The 17,994-nt window shown below is 39.6% G+C and overlaps 2 protein-coding genes across 2 annotated transcripts in view; one reads left to right on the top strand and one right to left on the bottom strand.

Annotated features, from left to right (window-relative positions):
• Positions 1-1,081: 1,081 nt before the first annotated feature.
• Positions 1,082-15,051, bottom strand: C2H5orf22 (chromosome 2 C5orf22 homolog). The gene is given in 10 exon segments (XM_032182956.1): positions 1,082-1,508; positions 2,856-2,995; positions 3,667-3,733; positions 5,682-5,803; positions 7,763-7,825; positions 9,854-9,895; positions 9,897-10,305; positions 11,806-11,955; positions 13,049-13,194; positions 14,945-15,051. Coding segments are annotated over 10 exon segments (1,362 nt in total). The 5' UTR covers positions 15,038-15,051; the 3' UTR covers positions 1,082-1,378.
• Positions 15,052-15,150: 99 nt separating this feature from the next.
• The window catches only part of DROSHA (drosha ribonuclease III), a 68,245-nt gene continuing 65,401 nt past the window's right edge, over positions 15,151-17,994 (top strand). Inside the window, exons 1-2 of the mRNA XM_032182689.1 lie at positions 15,151-15,195; positions 16,992-17,849. Coding sequence (XP_032038580.1) covers positions 16,999-17,849 — 851 coding nt within the window. The 5' untranslated portion in view covers positions 15,151-15,195; positions 16,992-16,998. The remainder of the gene's footprint in view (positions 15,196-16,991; positions 17,850-17,994) is intronic.

Raw genomic sequence — 17,994 nt, 5'->3', positions numbered from 1 at the left:
TATGCTGTAGCAGGGATGTACCCCAGCACCTACATTTCAATGCTTTTTTAGTTCTTTACAACCTTACCCAAAGCCCAGCAAAGAGCATCTCTTACACACACACACAATCCTCTCTGCACAAGCAGTACATGAAATTACTCCACTTTATTTCTGTACACAATATATATGCTCTGTAATTCATGAAGTACTAAGAAGCTTGGATCCAAGATTAGAGGCGTCTTTGTGACAGAACTCATAAAGAAAAAAGGTGCTGTAGTCATGGAACTTATTGTTTTAAAATATTTCTTCTATTAAGTATTCACAATCTAGTCATTTGTGTCAACAACAGAAATAGTACAAAAAACCTGTAAAAGTAGATGAAGTCACTGTAGAGCAAAACTATTAGTGCTTATGAATTAACTATTTCAGAAAAGTTACAAGCAGAATTTATTCACAAAAAAAAGCACAATAATCTAGGTGGTATTTTCTTTCCCATTTCAGCTTCATTTCCAAAACAATCCTCTTCTTTTGTTATTGTTGTTGTTGTTCCTGAAGTATCAGTTTTCTCTAGAATTAGATTGCTTTGCATATTAAATAGTTCTAAAACTTACTTTCCAAGTGGGAAATGAAATGAGTGAAAGCCTGGTACAGAAGGCTCTGTACTTCAGTGAAGTTAAATTTTTGTTTCCTGAAGAAAACATCAATTCAGTTCCTTGCAGGATTCAGTAAATAAAAGCATGCACACACATATGTTATTTTTATGTATTAAAAAGTATCTTTAAAAATAAAAATTCAATGTCTGCATTTCAGGAACATTATCCGAGTCACCAAAGAAATACTCTAAGGTAAAGAGACAATATTAATGCAGATTATAAATACAAATAATATTCTGTGGATGGGCAGAAGCCATAAACTGCTCTTGAAAATGTGAGGGGAGTGCTGAAGTACAGCACTTAGGAAAGATCACTATGCAAATGCAAGGTCTTATTGGCACTACTGAGGTAACTCTTAAAAGAATAGAATGCAACTCAGGAACACATCTGTTACTCACTGAACTCCAAAAAGTTTAAGTTTATAAAAGCAATCTATTTATTTTTAGATATTTTTTTTTTTTTTTACACACACTTCAAGAAATCAGGTGGAGAAAGTACATTCTGTGGACAAACAGTTTCTTTTGAACCAATTTTTAAAATAAGCAAGACAGTAAAAATAACAATCAAAAGAAATGGGTAACAGTTCAGATACAGCTGACTGAAAGCAGTGCAACTTAAACCTAGCTCTTGGTCAGCTTGGGTTCTAGTGCCATCTGCTGAAATAAGTGTGTTTTTTCCCCTGCAACCACAGCAAATACGCAATTTAAATTAATCTACTGCATTGGAAAGCAATATATGAAGAAATGTCACAAAGAGGAGTTGGTTGAGTAATCTAAGCGCACATCCAGAGTGCCATACACCAAACCTAGTAAATTGAGAACCTTCTCTTGAATGATGTCAACCTGCTCAGAAGGGCAATAGTCGTCCAAACTTGATCTGTAACAAAGATTTGAATAAAACAATGAGGGAGTATAAATTAATTTGTATTCTTGTAATGCTTTGTATCCAGGGTGTTGAAGCTACTTTCAAAGCATGAAAAGTTCTGCCTCCCAGTATCTCTTCAAAGTATACTACTGTGCTTTTCCTCTCTGCTTTCAACAACTGCAATTTGCCTGAAGTTGAACAGAAAGCCCACAGATGATCAGAAACACGACTTCCAACTCTAACACAACATGTTGCCAATCAGAATTCAAGCAAATAATCCAATTATTTGGATTAGTACTGTTGGAAAGTACTGGTGGAAAGGTAGATTGAAAAATTCAATTGCTACTAGTTAAAATGGGTAGGAAAATTAAAAAAATAATAATCTGTGTAATTCCTGAGATAACAATATTTACCACAAACAGATGCTGGTAAAAAAAAAAAAAAAAAGAGCTACGCTTCTAGTATTTTAGATCTGTCAGATTCTCTATTTCCTCTGCAAAAGTGCATAACAATTCTGTGGCTGGCACAGAAAATACAGCTTTCTTTTGTTGTAGGTATTTGTTGTTGACACAAACTATTTCATGTCAGATCCTAGTGTTGCTGCCTGTACTTATAGGGCACACATGGTACTCTTCAAGTGAGTAAGTTGCAATAATTAGTTAAGAGTTACACTGTGGTCTTCAAATTAAGTTCTCCCAGGATAGGGTAGTACATTGACCCCAACTCCATTCTGTTCTCCCAAATAATTCCTTTACAGTCCTGGAAGAGTAATTTTAACCCTACGCAAAACGTCATTAGAGCTTTCTAGAATATAAATACCCTTCAGATTATTAGATGAAAACCTGTCCCACCTAATCAAAATTTTTTCCATTAAAAATTTCACTGAAAACAGATCTTACCAATAGTGTAATGAATCCTAGCACAAGAGTAGAGAAGGCATAATTTCAGCCCATGCAAGGTTGATCAAGATAGCTTTACTCTAAATTGCTTAACAGAAGTAGCAAAGGTAATATGAACCTCAGTGACAGCCATCCACTGTAACACACGCAAGGCCTCATCATAGGCTTTATATAGACTGCACTGAAACTCATTAAGTCATCATGTTTTCACTGCTTGTTGAAATCTGTGCTGGCCACTCTGAAGCCTAGTAAAACTGGCCATCAGCATAGAACCTTCCCTTAAGCAGTATACTGTCACTGCCGTATGATTAATGCTTTCAAATGTCAATTTTCAGTACACTAAGTTTTCCAATGGAAGATGGATTTTTTTTAAAAAAGATACATTAACCAATGTTATATTCATAGAATCATTTAGCTTTGTAAAGCTGTCTGAATGTTTTAAAGAATCTACACATCTTACCGAGCAATTGTCACAAGTGTGGGCTTAGGCATGTTTTTCAGTAGAACTTTAGTGGATTGTATGAGGCCTTCAATCTCCTCTTCCGTGCTAACATGGTGGGGAAGCTCCATATAATCACAGGTCAAACCAGCCTGATGGACCTACATGTAAATTAAACATATTTTCATTTTGTAATTAACAGATTTTCACTTGTCATACAAACAAAGTATTGATATGGCTTGTCTATATAAGAAATCCCTAAATTGCTATCCCTAGCCCAAGAGGTAACTTACACACCTTCAGACAGTAAGTTTTTTATTCCCAGCTAGTACTCAAACAAAAAAAAATAAAATCCTGAGTTTACATGGATTGTTTCATTATCTCCAGTGCAATGTACCTCTCCTATGAATTCAGAGCATGCTGCAGTCCTTGAAGATGGCAGGCCTGATCTTTTACAAGCAGGTACCTTAAGTTCTATAAAGTATATTGACAGACCCTGGTGAAGTGAAAACTAATTTCAAAAGAAGCAGCTTGAGACATGAGTGTCCTAAATATCATATTAATGTTGCATAAATATATAGACAATATAAAATATAGACAAGCAGAATAAAAATTCATATAAAATTTCAATAAAATTCATATAAAAATTCAATAAAAATTCAGAAGCTTTTAAAAAAAGCTGCTCTAAGCAGTAACATTAAAAAAACTATTAAAATCCCAAGAAGTACTGAATCAAGGAGTCAAGTCTAAAATTAAACATAACTTTTTCCCTCCCTGTTGAACATATGTTTTGGAAATTACCAATTTTCTGCTCCTTTATACAGTGACCTACCATTTCATAGTCTGGGCTCTCCATCCTGCTTTTCAAACTGTGAACTAGCTGAACAAGGGGCTTCATTCTGCAGTAAAAAAAAAAAAAAAACAACAAAAAAAGTGTTATGTAAAAACTTAGAAACTGATACATCATTTAACCTAAGTTTAAAAAAAAAAAAAAAAAAAAAGAAAAAAGTAGAAGTTATGTTGCCCATGTCATCTTGTACCTAAGAAAAATGGAGAGTATCAGTATTATTTTGCTGTTTCCCTAGGTCTCAGGAAACCCTACTATTCATACCTATTCTGCAAGGCCTCTTCCCCTTTCTTTCAGGGCAGACCTAGAGAGAAGCTGTTGTCACTCAAAAGTTTTATTAACTTGATATACTTGCATTGATTGTTACAGAAGTCTGGCAGTAACTGCTGTATTTGACAGCAAAAATGAATAATCTTCCTATTAAGGGAAAACTTGGTCTTTTGCTCAGTTTCTTTTCAGATTAAAACATTTATTTAGAAGCACAGCAGATGCCACTGACATGTTTTGTGGACACTCACTCATGTGCGCAGCCTTTCACTCATTCTTCCACAGAAAGCAAGGACTTCTGTAGCACCAAAGCAGCCCTTCTGTATAACCCCAATATTTTGTTGCTTTTTATGAGAGTTCTGCCTCACATCGATCACAAAATTTCACCAAACTTGCTTCCCTCCAGAGAGGACAAAATTTGCATGAAGGTTCTTTTGCTTGAAGGTAACTTCTTTACCGAAAGGGTTGTTAGGCATTGGAACAGGCTGCCCAGGGAAGTGGTGGAGTCACCATCCCTGGAAGTCTTTAAAAGATGTTTAGACGTAGAGCTTACGGATATGGTTTAGTGGGGATTGTTAGTGTTAGGTAGAGGTTGGACTCGATGATCTTGAGGTCTCTTCCAACCTAGAAATTCTGTGATTCTGTTCATGCAGAAATCAGCCTCTATAAGGCTGATCTTATAAAATGTTCGCCATGTGGCACTGCAGACAGACTTAACTTTTGCATTGTCTGACTTGCTCTTCTAAAAGCAAAGAAAATCTGGTAGCCTTGCATAGATCCCATCCAGATTCCCGCATTTTCTGTTAGCAAAGTGCTGGGCTAATCAGTTCCTAAACAACTGCATTACAGAAATTAAGGACAACTGAACTTAAGAAGACCCAACACTTAAGTTCTTAGGTGTAAATCTAAGACATGTCTTACACAGACTAAATTATAGTTATTATTCCTGGCCTTAAGAAAAAGTTTAGGAAAAACAGTATGTTAAGCATTCTTCCGTTTAAAACTGAAATATACAGATAGCTATCACATATTTTTCAGGAAACTCATTTGAAATCACATCCTTTTGACTCTGCTTACTAGCCTTATAGTACATACTGTTTTTCCCTCTTCAGAGTTATTCTAATAGAAGACTTCTTCCAGAGCTATGACCTTGTCTGCAGTTCTGACACTTTTCAAGACTATCCACCAGGGTAAATCTGGAGGTCTCCTGCAGCACTGCTTCTGCAATAGATCAGGAACGAGAGCCTTGTCTACTGTGCTCCAGAAAGGCTCCCAAGAAAGGAGCAGTTGCAGGAAAGAAACCTTACTGGCACTGGTAAATTGCTAAATTGCCTTTTTTTTTTTGGGGGGGGGGGGGGGGGGGGGGTGGTGGTGATAGACAGCTGAATCTTAGATAAGGGAAAGGAAGGTGCTAATGTAATGAGATCCAAGAAAAATCAAAACCTACCCATACTAGTATGGGAAAGGTAAAGGTCTTTCAGAAGAGGAGATTATTCTAGTAGTATTAGCAGGAAAGAGCTTGATCTAAAGGAATCAAAAACAGGCTTATCTGAAATTGTGTCATCTCAACTTACTTAAGCTTAATAAGCTGACTGGGAAGAGTTCCAATATGATGGGAATAAGGAAGAACACTTTACTGTTAACTGTGTCACCAGTTCATGAAGATTCTTCTCCAAAGGCTACGGGAATAAACCAATGGCAGGAGGGTTTTAAGCCATTTAGAGATCTCCTACCCAGGATATGAAGCCCACTTCTGTAAGGTTTCTTCATCATCATTGTCACACAAATCTGCAAATGCTGCTTCCAGATCTTCTAGCTGATGAACACGGTTTTCAACACAATCCAGCAAGCCTTCCTTTAAATATACACAGATAAAAACATGTTAGGAAAAAGAGGCAAGAATGATTTTCCTAGCTAAATCATGGCTTAATTGATCTAGTGTATGTGGGGAAACAAACAACAAGTTTATTGCTACAGAACACCTTTACAAGATGATGAGAATGAATGCCTGCAGAAACTGGTACCTTCAGAAAAACACACCTCTTTGCTCTGTCTTTCCTATACCATATAAAAAGCTGCATCTACATTCTGGTAGAATTTACAAAGAACAAACATAAGAGCAAATAAATTGTATTTATTTTTTATTATAAAGTTTATGCACTTTCTTAAAATGTTCATAATACATGAAGAGGCAATCTTCTTGGAATAAGCAAGGCTACAAATGCACATGCATACAAGTTGTGCATGTAAATATTTGCAGAGGGAGGCCCTATATAGCATATCAAATGAAAAGCAACGTTTAGCACATTTATTGTAAAAGAGACTCAGTGCAGCGCTGCGTGAAGAAAAATTACAAAGCACATTGGTATAAATGGCTATGAATTAAGAACAGTTGTTCCTCTTAGGATGCTGCTGACTACCATGTAACAGATGCTGCTTCTTTTGGCTAGTGTTGTCAGCTTCAGGCTAAATTACGAACAGCTGAGGGTATCAGCTATTCATGAAATACACCTTCAGGTTTCTGAGGGATGAATAAGACATCTTTCTGTGCAGCACCAGTAACTAACCTTAAAGATATATCCAATCTCTATCTGTATTGGAAAAAAAAAAAAAAAAAAGAGGAAAACAGAAGCCCCATTAACTTACCTTGCACTATGATAGAAATACATATCTAGTTGTACTTTGGAATAACTAACAGATTTTCAGAGACAAGACATCTAGAATACTTTTGAGTCCTGGAAAAACTCTGATTTCTCTAGTTTTCTGCATTTGGACCCTTTAAGTTAGTTGTCTCACTACAAACCAATCCATAGATCTGGTCTTACATTAAGTTCTGTACCTACTACTCACTTTCTGCTAACTACTTCAATTGCCTCCAATAAATCTGTGCTCTTAAATACATGTGTCATGCCCTGAAATCACATTGTGAACTTAATCACAATCCTTTTCCCCTACCACATTTCCATACCTTTTAAGTAGGTACCTGTTTTCACCACAGTCTTGCAGATTGACTAAGAAACATGAAAACCAATTTGACATCTCCATTTCTTTATACATACAAATTAAGATTTATTAATCTCGGATTATTATATGTATTGACTCTCTCTGTAAAATTTCTCTTTTATAATCATCTGTAAAAGCCTTCAGATGATTACAAAAGCAAAGCTATGCTCTTGTTTAGAAATTATGTGGTATAATGACCACTAATATGACTCTTTACATGGTTTAGGCTCAGGGCTAAATAAACGTTTGGCAGCTGCAGCAGGCGTATGTTTCCATGATTCAGAAACACCCAACACATACAAAGAGAAGTACACTGCAGTGGCACAATACTAGCCCTTCCACATCTAAATAAATACATAAAATATCAATTAGGCACTTAGCACTAGTGGCACAATACTAGCCCTTCCATGTCTAAATAAATACATAAAATATCAATTAGGCATTTAGCACTACTTTCACTATCAAGGAAGAACAACTAGGGCAAGGAGAAGGAGACCCTAAAGGGAGAAAAAAAACATTGCACCTTGAGAGACTGCAGATGACTTACTGTATTTTCATTTCTATCTTGTCAATTACCATTTGTTTACAGAAATTAGTGTTTACTCTCATGCTAAATATTTACATGGTTACATATTTAACATAAAAAAATTCCTAAGACACTTCTGATTAGTATTCAGCATGCTGCATAGCTTAATTGGAAACCACTTCATTAAGCACCTTTCATAGGTTCTTTCCTTCTCATAATTCATTTTTACTGCATAAATCAAAAGAATCATTCCCACATAATGTATCCAACAAGGAAATGCCTTACCTCTGTTGCATCTTTATGAGGCTTCTTGAAGTTGTACAACTCTTGTAAGAGCTCATACTCTGTCTTCAAAAAAGAAAAAGGGGAGAATATTAGTCTCATCAAATGACAACCAGGAACTTCAAAGCCATCTGTATTAAAAAAAAAACAAAACAAAAAACAAACACACACAACACCCACACTTCAAGGTAGCTTCTCTACACCAGTAACACAGACAACTCCCTGTAAATGCAGGTGAGGAAGATGCTGTGAGAGCACTACTTCACAGCCTCAGCCAAGAATTTTTGAAACAGCTGAGCTTTAAACCTGACTTCAGTAACACAGCTGTATAAATTACATATTTACAAGTTCTGTTAATTAACCAGTCTCTGAAGCTGTGTATCTATTTTGCTGAACTGATGTCCCAATAAATTGATGAATAAGACTGATAAATAAGTAGGATTTTAAAGGAAAAACACACAGGTAAAGGTTTTAGGCTGGTTGAACAAGTAGTTCACTAGTAACAGGGGCTTGTCAGCCCTACTCCTTGATAATATTCAAGTTTCTTTAAACAATAAACATCTCATTTACTTAACAGCATTGAAAAGGTGAACACAGGAATTTTTCAGGAGAAAGAAAGGGTAGACTAAGAGACCATAAATTTTACAAAAATGTAAAGCATCTTTAGTGCACTGTTTTGGATTTTAGTGTTTTGGTGGTTTTTTTTTTTTTGTTTTGTTTTGTTTTTTTGTTTTTGTTTTTGGTGGAAGGAGAATACTCTTCTGAATTGGTGAGACATACTTGCTTTTTAGCTTTTCCTTGGATTTTTATATTCCAATAGTTAACTTGAGCAACATTTTCTGATAGAATTACTGTATTTTACAGAAGAGGGAACGTAGTTAAGAAATATTAACCACATATGAAATTCTTATCAAAAAAGGTAATACTGGGTGCTCTGTGCAACTCCACTTCCAAAAGTGGTTCCTAGAGCTGAGAACTTACCTCAGCACAAGAAAAAAAAATCCGCCCCCACCCCCAAATAAACAAAACCAAGTAAGACTCCTCTATGGCTTTATGAAGAATGTATTGTAAGCCCTAAGAGGGTATTCTTACATGACAAGACCCCTGTGGTGCTTCCACTTTGTCTTACATTTCTGTGATTCAGAATGATTGGGATTGCTTATTTTCTGAAGGTACCAGGATTGTAAATACTGGATGTCAGAAACTAACAAAGGTCAGGGACACTGCATTCACTTCTATACACTGAACAAGGAAGCAGTACTCTAGCTGAAACTCAAAGATGTCAGTGTTCTCCAGAACAGACTGAAGTTAAAGTAGCATTAAGAAGAGTTTTAATCACTAGAAACAATCATAACATTGCAGTAAATTTTTAAGCCCAAATGCTGCACTCAGTTTTCAGGGCAGATGAGTTAGTTCCTAAAAAGCCTGTTCACATAAAGAAAAACTCCTAACTCCTTGACACAGCTGAAGGTCTACATATTTACAACATCACACAAGTGAGGTAAGTTCTGTGCCCACAAGCTATACATTGAATATGGTGCAGAGTCTTAAGCTCAGAGCCACAACATCAGAAACAGCTGCTTGCTCATCGTTACACTCAGCAGTCCAGACAAAGGAAATCAATCACAGCCTCTCATCAAGAGGAGTTACCACTCTGAATAATCAATGCCACCAGATCTTTTGGAAAGGCAGTCTCGGGGTACCATTGTGGCATACTACTGGAAGGGGTGAGAAATACAGTCTGACACCACTCCCTGATTAATCAATCCTGCTTTGGGTACTTGGGACATGAACTTTGGAAATCCAAGCAGCTTTTATTGCCCACACAACAAGCAGGAGCATGCCACATTAACTCTAAGCCTGAATGTTTTCTCTACACCTATTTCAAATGTAAGGTCCTAGCTCTATTAGGTTATTGTACTTCTTTGGAATATGCACTCCCTTAAACTGTCTCTCTTCAAGTATTAGTGTGATTCATTAATCATGATTCTGCTGATCTGCTAATTTAAATTAGATGACAGTTTCTCCATAGACACTAAGCACTAGGAGGACTAGTACTCTTCTATGAAGAGGACTCTCCATTGTCATGCTTACCTGTGTGTACATTTCTTTGAATGGATTCTTAACTGAAAAAAAAATCTAAGTCAATGTCTAAAACAAATGCATCTCCTTTCTGAAGAACTTGGCAGATATTTTTAGCAACCTCCCTTATTGGGCATTCGTCATCTCTGGGAGAGCTTGAAGATGAACATTCTGCCCTGTTCAGGGCACTTGCATTTTGTATTTCCTTGTTCTTCACATTTGAGGAGCTGTGATCAAGGTTACCAAAAGTCACTGATGAAGAGGCAGCAACAGTGTGTGCTGTGTCATCTGTATTTAGCTTCAGTCTCTTAGCAGATATTACTTCGCCGTTTTCTTCCTGGTTGTTTGATGTTTCCGTAGGATTAATGAGAACGACATGTAAATTTAAAGACTTCTGGTTTTCTAGCTGATCAGCAGGGACATAAAGACCATCACTTAAAAAGTAATCATCTGTACCTGTAACCCTACAATTGACAGCAACTCGAAGTTAATACAAAACTTTGCAAAGAACTTAGCAAAAAAAACATGCATTTAAGGCATCTTGAGAAAAATGAATAGATGTTTGATGGGTAACAAAGCCAATAAAACTGCATATACAAAGTTATTTATTTTAATTCCCATGTAAACACCTGGAAATTATATTTACCTCTTCAATGCTGAATCACTACATTAAAATTCTGGAATTTTTTTGATAGCCCTACAAGGCTTCTAATAGGTAGAGAAAGATATATTCTATATTATGTGCTACTAAGATTAGTTTGACATTCAATTATATCTTACATCAAGAATTTAACAAGATACTGTTGATGTTACAGCATATAAGGCTGCAAAGCACTGGATGTTTTGCCTTAGGTTGCCTTTTTTCTTTAGAAAAACTATTTTAGTTACATTTGAGAACTGCTGTGAAACCCATGGATATAATTTACTTTATTATAAGTAAAATATTATGCATTAATTAGTGTTTAACTTTTCTCTACCTCTGACATATGATTCCTTATTCTAGGTGTAAGGAGAGCAGGTAACAAGGATTAATAGCTACATATCCACTTAATTTAAAAACAACAACAAATAATCAAAATAAAAACTCCACCTAGATTGGAAATGTATAGAATATTATTTTCAAGCTATATTTCAGCACATTAAGCCTTACGTAACAAATTCAGACTGAAAAAACCTTGAAAGAAGTGAATTTCTGTTCACTTGTATTAAGACCTTGCCAATTACAGGGTACCACCATCCATCAACCACAGACAGATAATTTTATGAACAGCAGAAGTTTAGTTCCCCATTGTTGGCCTCCTGAGGGATGTAGACAGCCTAGAGGAACAACCTACAAACATCTCATTAATTTCAAGAGAAATGAAAGGTCCCACATCTGAGACAGAAAAACGCCATGTGGCAGTAGCAGGTTGGCACAGACCAGCAAGGTGCTACAGAGGAGGACTGGGCAGAGGACTGGGCAGTCACAGTAGGAAGCAAATTACGCATGACCAAGCTGTACACCCCTACAGTGAAGGCTACTCATTAATTTATCTGTACTAGACAAAATTTCTCTGTACTAGCCAAAATGCCAAGAGAAGAGACTTCTTTCTCTTTGTGTTCAGCACTGGTGAGGTCACATTGTACATAGTCTGCCAAGGTTTGGGCCCACAGGACATGAGAGATGTCAACAAACAGAAGAGGATCTAACAGAGGACTGCTACGGAAATTAGTTAGGTTGAAGCATGTGATGCACAAGGGGGAATAGCTTGAATTACATATTAGTAAAGAGACTACAAGGCACATCTTAAACTGTACCCATTAAAACATATAGTCACATTAGGTCCTAAAGAACTCACAAATACAGATCGTATTTTTCATTGCGAAAAACAGATGTATCAGTACTTTTATCCAAGAAATATAAAAAAGGTCAATTAAAACTACATGTCTTTTATATTACCAACATATGATAGCAGACAACTTACCTGATTGTAGTTGTTGATATGTCTTTCCCAACTAAAAAATTGTGTTTTCCCTCTGAGATCTGCTGAGCCCATGGTGGGTGAAGCCACAGAACTTGAGAAATATGGCCAGCATAAACAGCGGGCATAATCCAGTTCTCAATACTTAATTCACTGTAATGAAGAAGGAAAGACCAGGGATAATACTTACTTTTCTTGCAAGGAAAACATGGTCAAGAACAGCGCAAATACATTCCACATCTTGAAAGCCCCCATGCAAATCATCAGAAATTAAAACAAGAAAAGAAAAACAACAAATATTGATTTATAAGAAGAATCAAAAATGTCTGTAGTAAAACTAAAAAAAATTATTAGGAAGTATAGTCAGCTTCACTTTTAGCATGGTACTTTGATTATCAACTATGTGGACTTGTCCTTCTCTCTATTGATACATCTGACAGAGAGAAAGTGCATCATCAATGCTATTCTGAACAGAGCTCAAGGGAGCGTTTTATTGTAAATTGCTCTAAGTAGACTTCAAATATAACCTCAGTAGTGAAAGTGAGTCAACCAAAACCTACAAAACGTTTGGGTGTATGATGCAGCCCACAAGGCTTTTTATTCATCCAACAACAACGACAAATACAGACTATAGGCAGAGTGATACAATTGCTAATATACTATTTATGTCATTCTTGTCACTGTTGTGTATCACCATAATACTGGAACAATCAATATTTATTTTAAAACAAGAAGAAAAAGACAAGAACACAGATCATTGTGTGTTTTTTTGCCTACACAAGAAATTGGGGAAAAACACTGGTCTTAATTAACTTTTTCAACTTCACATTTGTATCTTGTCAGTGCAGATGTTATTTTACTCTCAGTCAATTTTTCAGCATGAAGAGAGAAAAGCTGTTCTAATACCACAGCTCTCCAGGTGAAAAGCATCCACTCAAAATGCTGTCCTGTTAGCCAGGGGAGCCATCTGGTTTAATAACATGATATATTACTAAACAACTAAACAAAGTCAATTCATACATCTTACACCTCCTGGACACGTAACATAAATGTTTGACCACATTCATAAAACAAACATAACTTCTTCCACGCAAAATCATTTAGTTCTGAATAAAAGTGAAAAGACAAAAGAATACAGCTCAAGGATTATTTATACATTTTTTGTTCATACTTCACATACAGGTCTGCAAACCAAATGCAGCAAGAAGTGGAGTTAAAGTGTTCTGATGCAGTATGTAGGACTTACCTAAAGAGCACTTCTTTGTCAAATACAGTGTCTGCAGGCATATTCACAGGGATAAGGAGGTCTGGATGGGAGTCAAGATGAACAAAGCTAATGTTACTGGCAGGAAGATGCTTTGAACCAATGGCACGATAGATGAAAGGCAGCACCTAAAAGAACAGGAACAAAAATAATTCTACTGCAACCCCTGAAATGATAAACACAACAGCTTTATCAGCAAAAACATTTGTCTCACTCTTACTCTCTTAGAATTTGGGTTATGTATTGGAAGGAGGAGAAAACAGAAAACAATACAAAGGGGAAACAATTCCAGCAACAAGGCTGCTCGTGAGCTGCAAATACTGAGCCTAAGAGCTCTATAGATGAGAAGCTGCTAGAAAATCACAGCTCTATCCTCTCCTTATTCATAGAAATTCTTCTTTGCAGTGGCTCATCTCACTAATCATTCAACTGAATGACCAGGCTTTTCTTTTATTCCATTTCTAACTTATCTTCCCCTTTCTGCAGAACATGGCACCTGTGCTGCCTTTTCCATACCATAGAACTTACTGATTACGTATGGGTGCTGCAGAGATGAAAACACTTCATTACTCAGATATTAGAAGTTAACTGATACAGAGCGAAAACTAATGCCACCGTTGTTTACACTTTAGCTGATGTTTAGGTCCACATGCTTATAAAGAATTTAATTCCTAATACATATATAACTTAATAACTGCAATATACTACCTTTCCCAGGTACCTAGCCTCACCCCCTACCAAAGGTCTTCACTCAAAGGTACATGCTAATAAGGAAATAGGAACCACCTCAGCTCCTCAATTTATAGCATAACAAGTAACTGCTGTGCAACAGCATCAGGTGGTGAATGGAAAACACTGATTGCTGGTTCCCAGTGCATCTCACTGAACTGCAAGAGGTAAAGCTTTGCCCAGTTACAGTTACATTGCCCCAGCTACCAGAACAAATCCAGCCAGAGCTGCAAATCCCAGCCCTACTACCCAGGGAAGGTGAAGGCTGTAAAGGGACTGGGCAACAAAATTACTCTATGCTAAAGCAGAAGCAGAGCTACCTTTTAGGAATACAACCGATTAAGATCACAAATCCTGAACACTGCCTGGATATAACTGGACAATTTGGCCAACACCAGAAATTTGGACTCTATTTCACCTGTCTAGATATAAATTACTCAGTTTACCCACTCCTTATGCAGTAAATAAAACAAGGTCAAAAATAACAAGGGTACCCTTGTTCCATGACTGTAACATCTTTGGGAAAAGGCAATAATCTGGCCTACCTTTACAACCTACAACTTTTGCGATTTAAATCCAAGTTTCATCTCATTGTTTGCATAAACTGTGAGATTAGGAAGGGATGGGGGAAGGGAGAAGAGCCTAAAACCTCTAACTTTCTCCTGCTTTGGGCTGAGAACAAAACTGCCTTCGCACCAGCTGCGACTATTAATCATAGCGCGATGCATCTAGCAACACCTTCCCACCGATCAGCACCAGAAATGGGCTATATAAAGCTTTGGGTGCTTCGTGATGAAAGGTCTCGTATGCTTCACATGGCAGATCATGCACGTATATGCATATAGCGAGAACACAGAGCATGTATTTAGCGTGAATAGCCCTTGCTAAGCTAACTCAAACCAGAAGCGTAATGAAAGTTATGCTTATACCACTATAAGCAAACGCTGCAAGTTGTTTACAGAGGTGCCGAAATGGCTGCATGGGGAAGGAAACTGAAGCCACCTGGGTGCCAAACTTCATTTAGGGGCAGCGAGGTGACGCTGTTATTAAGGGGGCGCCTGGGGCTGGCTGCGCTGTCCTGCTGGGGCTCCCCTTCCCCGGGCTCCCCCACCTCCGGAGGGGCTCCCCCACACCCCCAGCCCCACTCACGTCCTGGTGCTCCTCCACCACCCGCACCGGCAGGGCCGTGTACGCCCGCAGCCGCCGCCCGGCGGGGCCAGCAGCCGCCCCGGCCCCGCTCATGGCGGCTCAGCGAGCCCGGCCCCTTAGGGCGGTGCTCCATGGCTCCGTCCCTCCCGCCTGCCTCCTTCCCTTCCCTTCCCTGCCCGCCCATTGCTTTCCTCTTCCGGAGCCGGGGCGCTGCGGGCCGGGCCGGGCTGTGCTCGGCGGAGGGGCGGCAGGTGGGCTGGGGGCTCGGCTCGCTGCCGGGGGGCGAGGGGGTCCCGGGGCGAGCTCCGGGAGGGGAGCGGGGAAGGAGCGCGGCCGGGCTGGGGGCTTCATGCACGGAGCCCGGGGAGGGGGTGGATGTGGCGTGGGTGCAAGGGGAAGGGGTTTTAACGAAGGGACGGCTGTCACCAGCCGGATGGATTTGTTCTCCCGAGTGGTGGGACGCGGGTGGCTTGTCCTCGGCGCCTTCCAGTGTACTTCAATGAAAACAGCGCGACCAAAAATTGCAGCGGAGGGAGCTTTAATAAATAAATAACATGGGGGCTTAACAGCATTTCACACGGTTTTCTCTAGTCTTTTCGCCCAGGGTTTTTATCATTCTGAAGCCGCTAAGCTGCGGCAGTGGGGTCAGTGTGGCTCTCTGATGGTGAGGTCTTGTAGCCATGTCTGAGAGCAAGACCTTTTGTTTGAGTGCCCTGATGTTTTAAAAAGAAATATGCTGCAAGCTAAGGCACACTGCAGCAGCGGCTTCTGCTTTATTTTAAGGTTACAAAAGTTTAGTTCAGCCTGTTTAAATAAAAGATATATGTAAACACTAGCAAAGCATATAAAATAGTATACTGGCACAGGGCTGGGCTATGTAAGATCATGACCTGAGAACTTAAGCAAAGCTACTTCAGTTCCTAGTGGACTAGAATTAACAGTGGCAAAAGGAAAAAATGTATTATTGCCAGGCAAAATAATGAAAATATAGACTTCTTTATCATGTTTCTTCTTGAGAGCCTTTAGAAGGTTGCCTCCTGTAAACGCAGGACTCTGACTTACTCTGGCCTTTGTGCAGGGTGCTCTGAAGGGGGGGGGGGGAATGAACACCACACCAGTGGTGTGTACCGAGAGATGCTTTGTGTCCTCTTGGTTCCTCCTCCCTGAGGTGTGTTCTCCTCCCCTTATTTCTTTTCTCTTCTCCCGCTTGTACACCAGAAGCTGCCCGGTGTACAATGTGTTAAATACACGTGTAGTTCTGAACAAGACTTCAGCCTACTTGAAGCATTGGCAATTGCTGGTAAAGTAACTGGGTCTCACAGAAAGCTGAGGAGTTTTGGAAACCATTTATTTCAAAGAAGTTGGACTACCAGCATGGCCTACCTCATGAGTCTTCTGTGACCTGTAACATTCTCATCCCACAAACGTTTATCTGGCTCCCTTAAAATATGGTGAAACTTCTATTGAACTTGGTTCTGTACTAAACATGGGACACAAATTTTCAATGTAAGTTGCTACATAACTCATTTAAAACATACATGGTTTGTTGGATCAGGTAGCTTGTGACTAGGTATCAGAAAAGGCATTCTGCCTGGTTTAGAACAATGTGCTGTGCTAGAAAGGAGTCTGCACTGGGGGATCTGGGTTGTTTAAGTGACTGGTTTCTTTGATGCAGTGCACCTGAAGGCTTTGTATCAAAGTATCCAGTGCATGTTAGTAGAGATGTTTGCACCTATGGCCAGTCATATCAATCAAGCATTAGAATAAACATTACCCTAAGCCAGAGCATGGTCCAGTTTGGGTTCTGGATTACTACTAGCAGACTAACGTCATGGATTAAAGGTTTAGAGGAATCAAGGGCCACCATGACCTGTACTAGCACTTTGAAGAATGCACAGTTCCCACTGAAAGGTGGTGGTCATCATCCACTTCTGTTAAAGGAAATTGCAGAAAACAATTTCAGTGTTTCAGGACCAGTTCTTTCAAATGTGCTAAGGGCCTCCCACAAAACTCGTGTGACAGTGGACTTTTATTTTCCTTGTTAAAGGTGAGCCATGTCTTTCCATTCCGGACGAGGATGTCCCCGTGGTCAGGGGGGACCAGGAGCAAGAACTTCCACACAGACTTACCGCCCTCAGAACCTGCGGCAGATTCACCCGCAGCAGCCCTCTGTACAATACCAGTATGACCAGCAGACTGCACCTCCAACCTCCTATTCAAACCCTCCAGCCACTGGTTACATGCCACCCAGGCCAGACTTTGTGCCGTATCCTCCTCCAGTGCCCCCTTCCACGCAGAATCCCATCAGCCAGTGTCCCATGAGGCCACCGTTTCCAAGCCATCAGATGAGGCAGAGCTTCCCGGTGCCTCCGTGCTTCCCTCCTGCTCCTCCACCAGTGCCAACCCCTAGCAATGCCCCCGTGCCAGCAACTCCTACTGGGCAAAGCACGTTTCCATACATGATGCCCCCTCCGGCGGTACCACATCCTCCCCCACCGCCAGTCATACCACAGCAGGTCAGCTACCAGCCTGTGTATTCCACAGGGTATTCGCAGCAGTCATTCCCACCACCCAACTTCAACAGCTACCAGCACAACTCTGGCTCTTTTCAGAGCAGCACAACCAACAGCAGTGGTGGCAGCACCCATTTTCGGCACACGGGCCAATACCAGGGAGAGAAGTCGCAAAGCGATCGACGGTCTCCAGAGAGGAACAAGCACTACGATGAGCACCGGCATCGTGAGCACAGTCACATCCATGGGGACAGGCATCGGTCCAATAACCACGGGGATCGGCGGGATCGAGGCCGGAGCCCTGACAGGAGGAGGCAGGAAAGCAGTCGGCACCGGACAGATTATGACAGAGGAAGGATATCACCTCATCATAGAAGTTACGAGCGTAGCAGGTAACTTGGAATAGCTTCTGCCTGCAAAGGGAGAGGTTGCTGCTCTACAGTATTTGATTGAATTCATGTATTTCCTCATGCTTGTTTTTCCTCCTGATGTGGGAGGTAGCCAGTGCTCATCTCTGGTGGAAAGAGCTGCTGTTCT

Source organism: Aythya fuligula, chromosome 2, assembly GCF_009819795.1.
Source record: "Aythya fuligula isolate bAytFul2 chromosome 2, bAytFul2.pri, whole genome shotgun sequence".
Lineage (NCBI taxonomy): Eukaryota > Metazoa > Chordata > Aves > Anseriformes > Anatidae > Aythya > Aythya fuligula.
The sequence above is the reverse complement of the archived record's forward strand: the minus strand, read 5'-3'. Positions and strand labels throughout refer to the sequence as shown.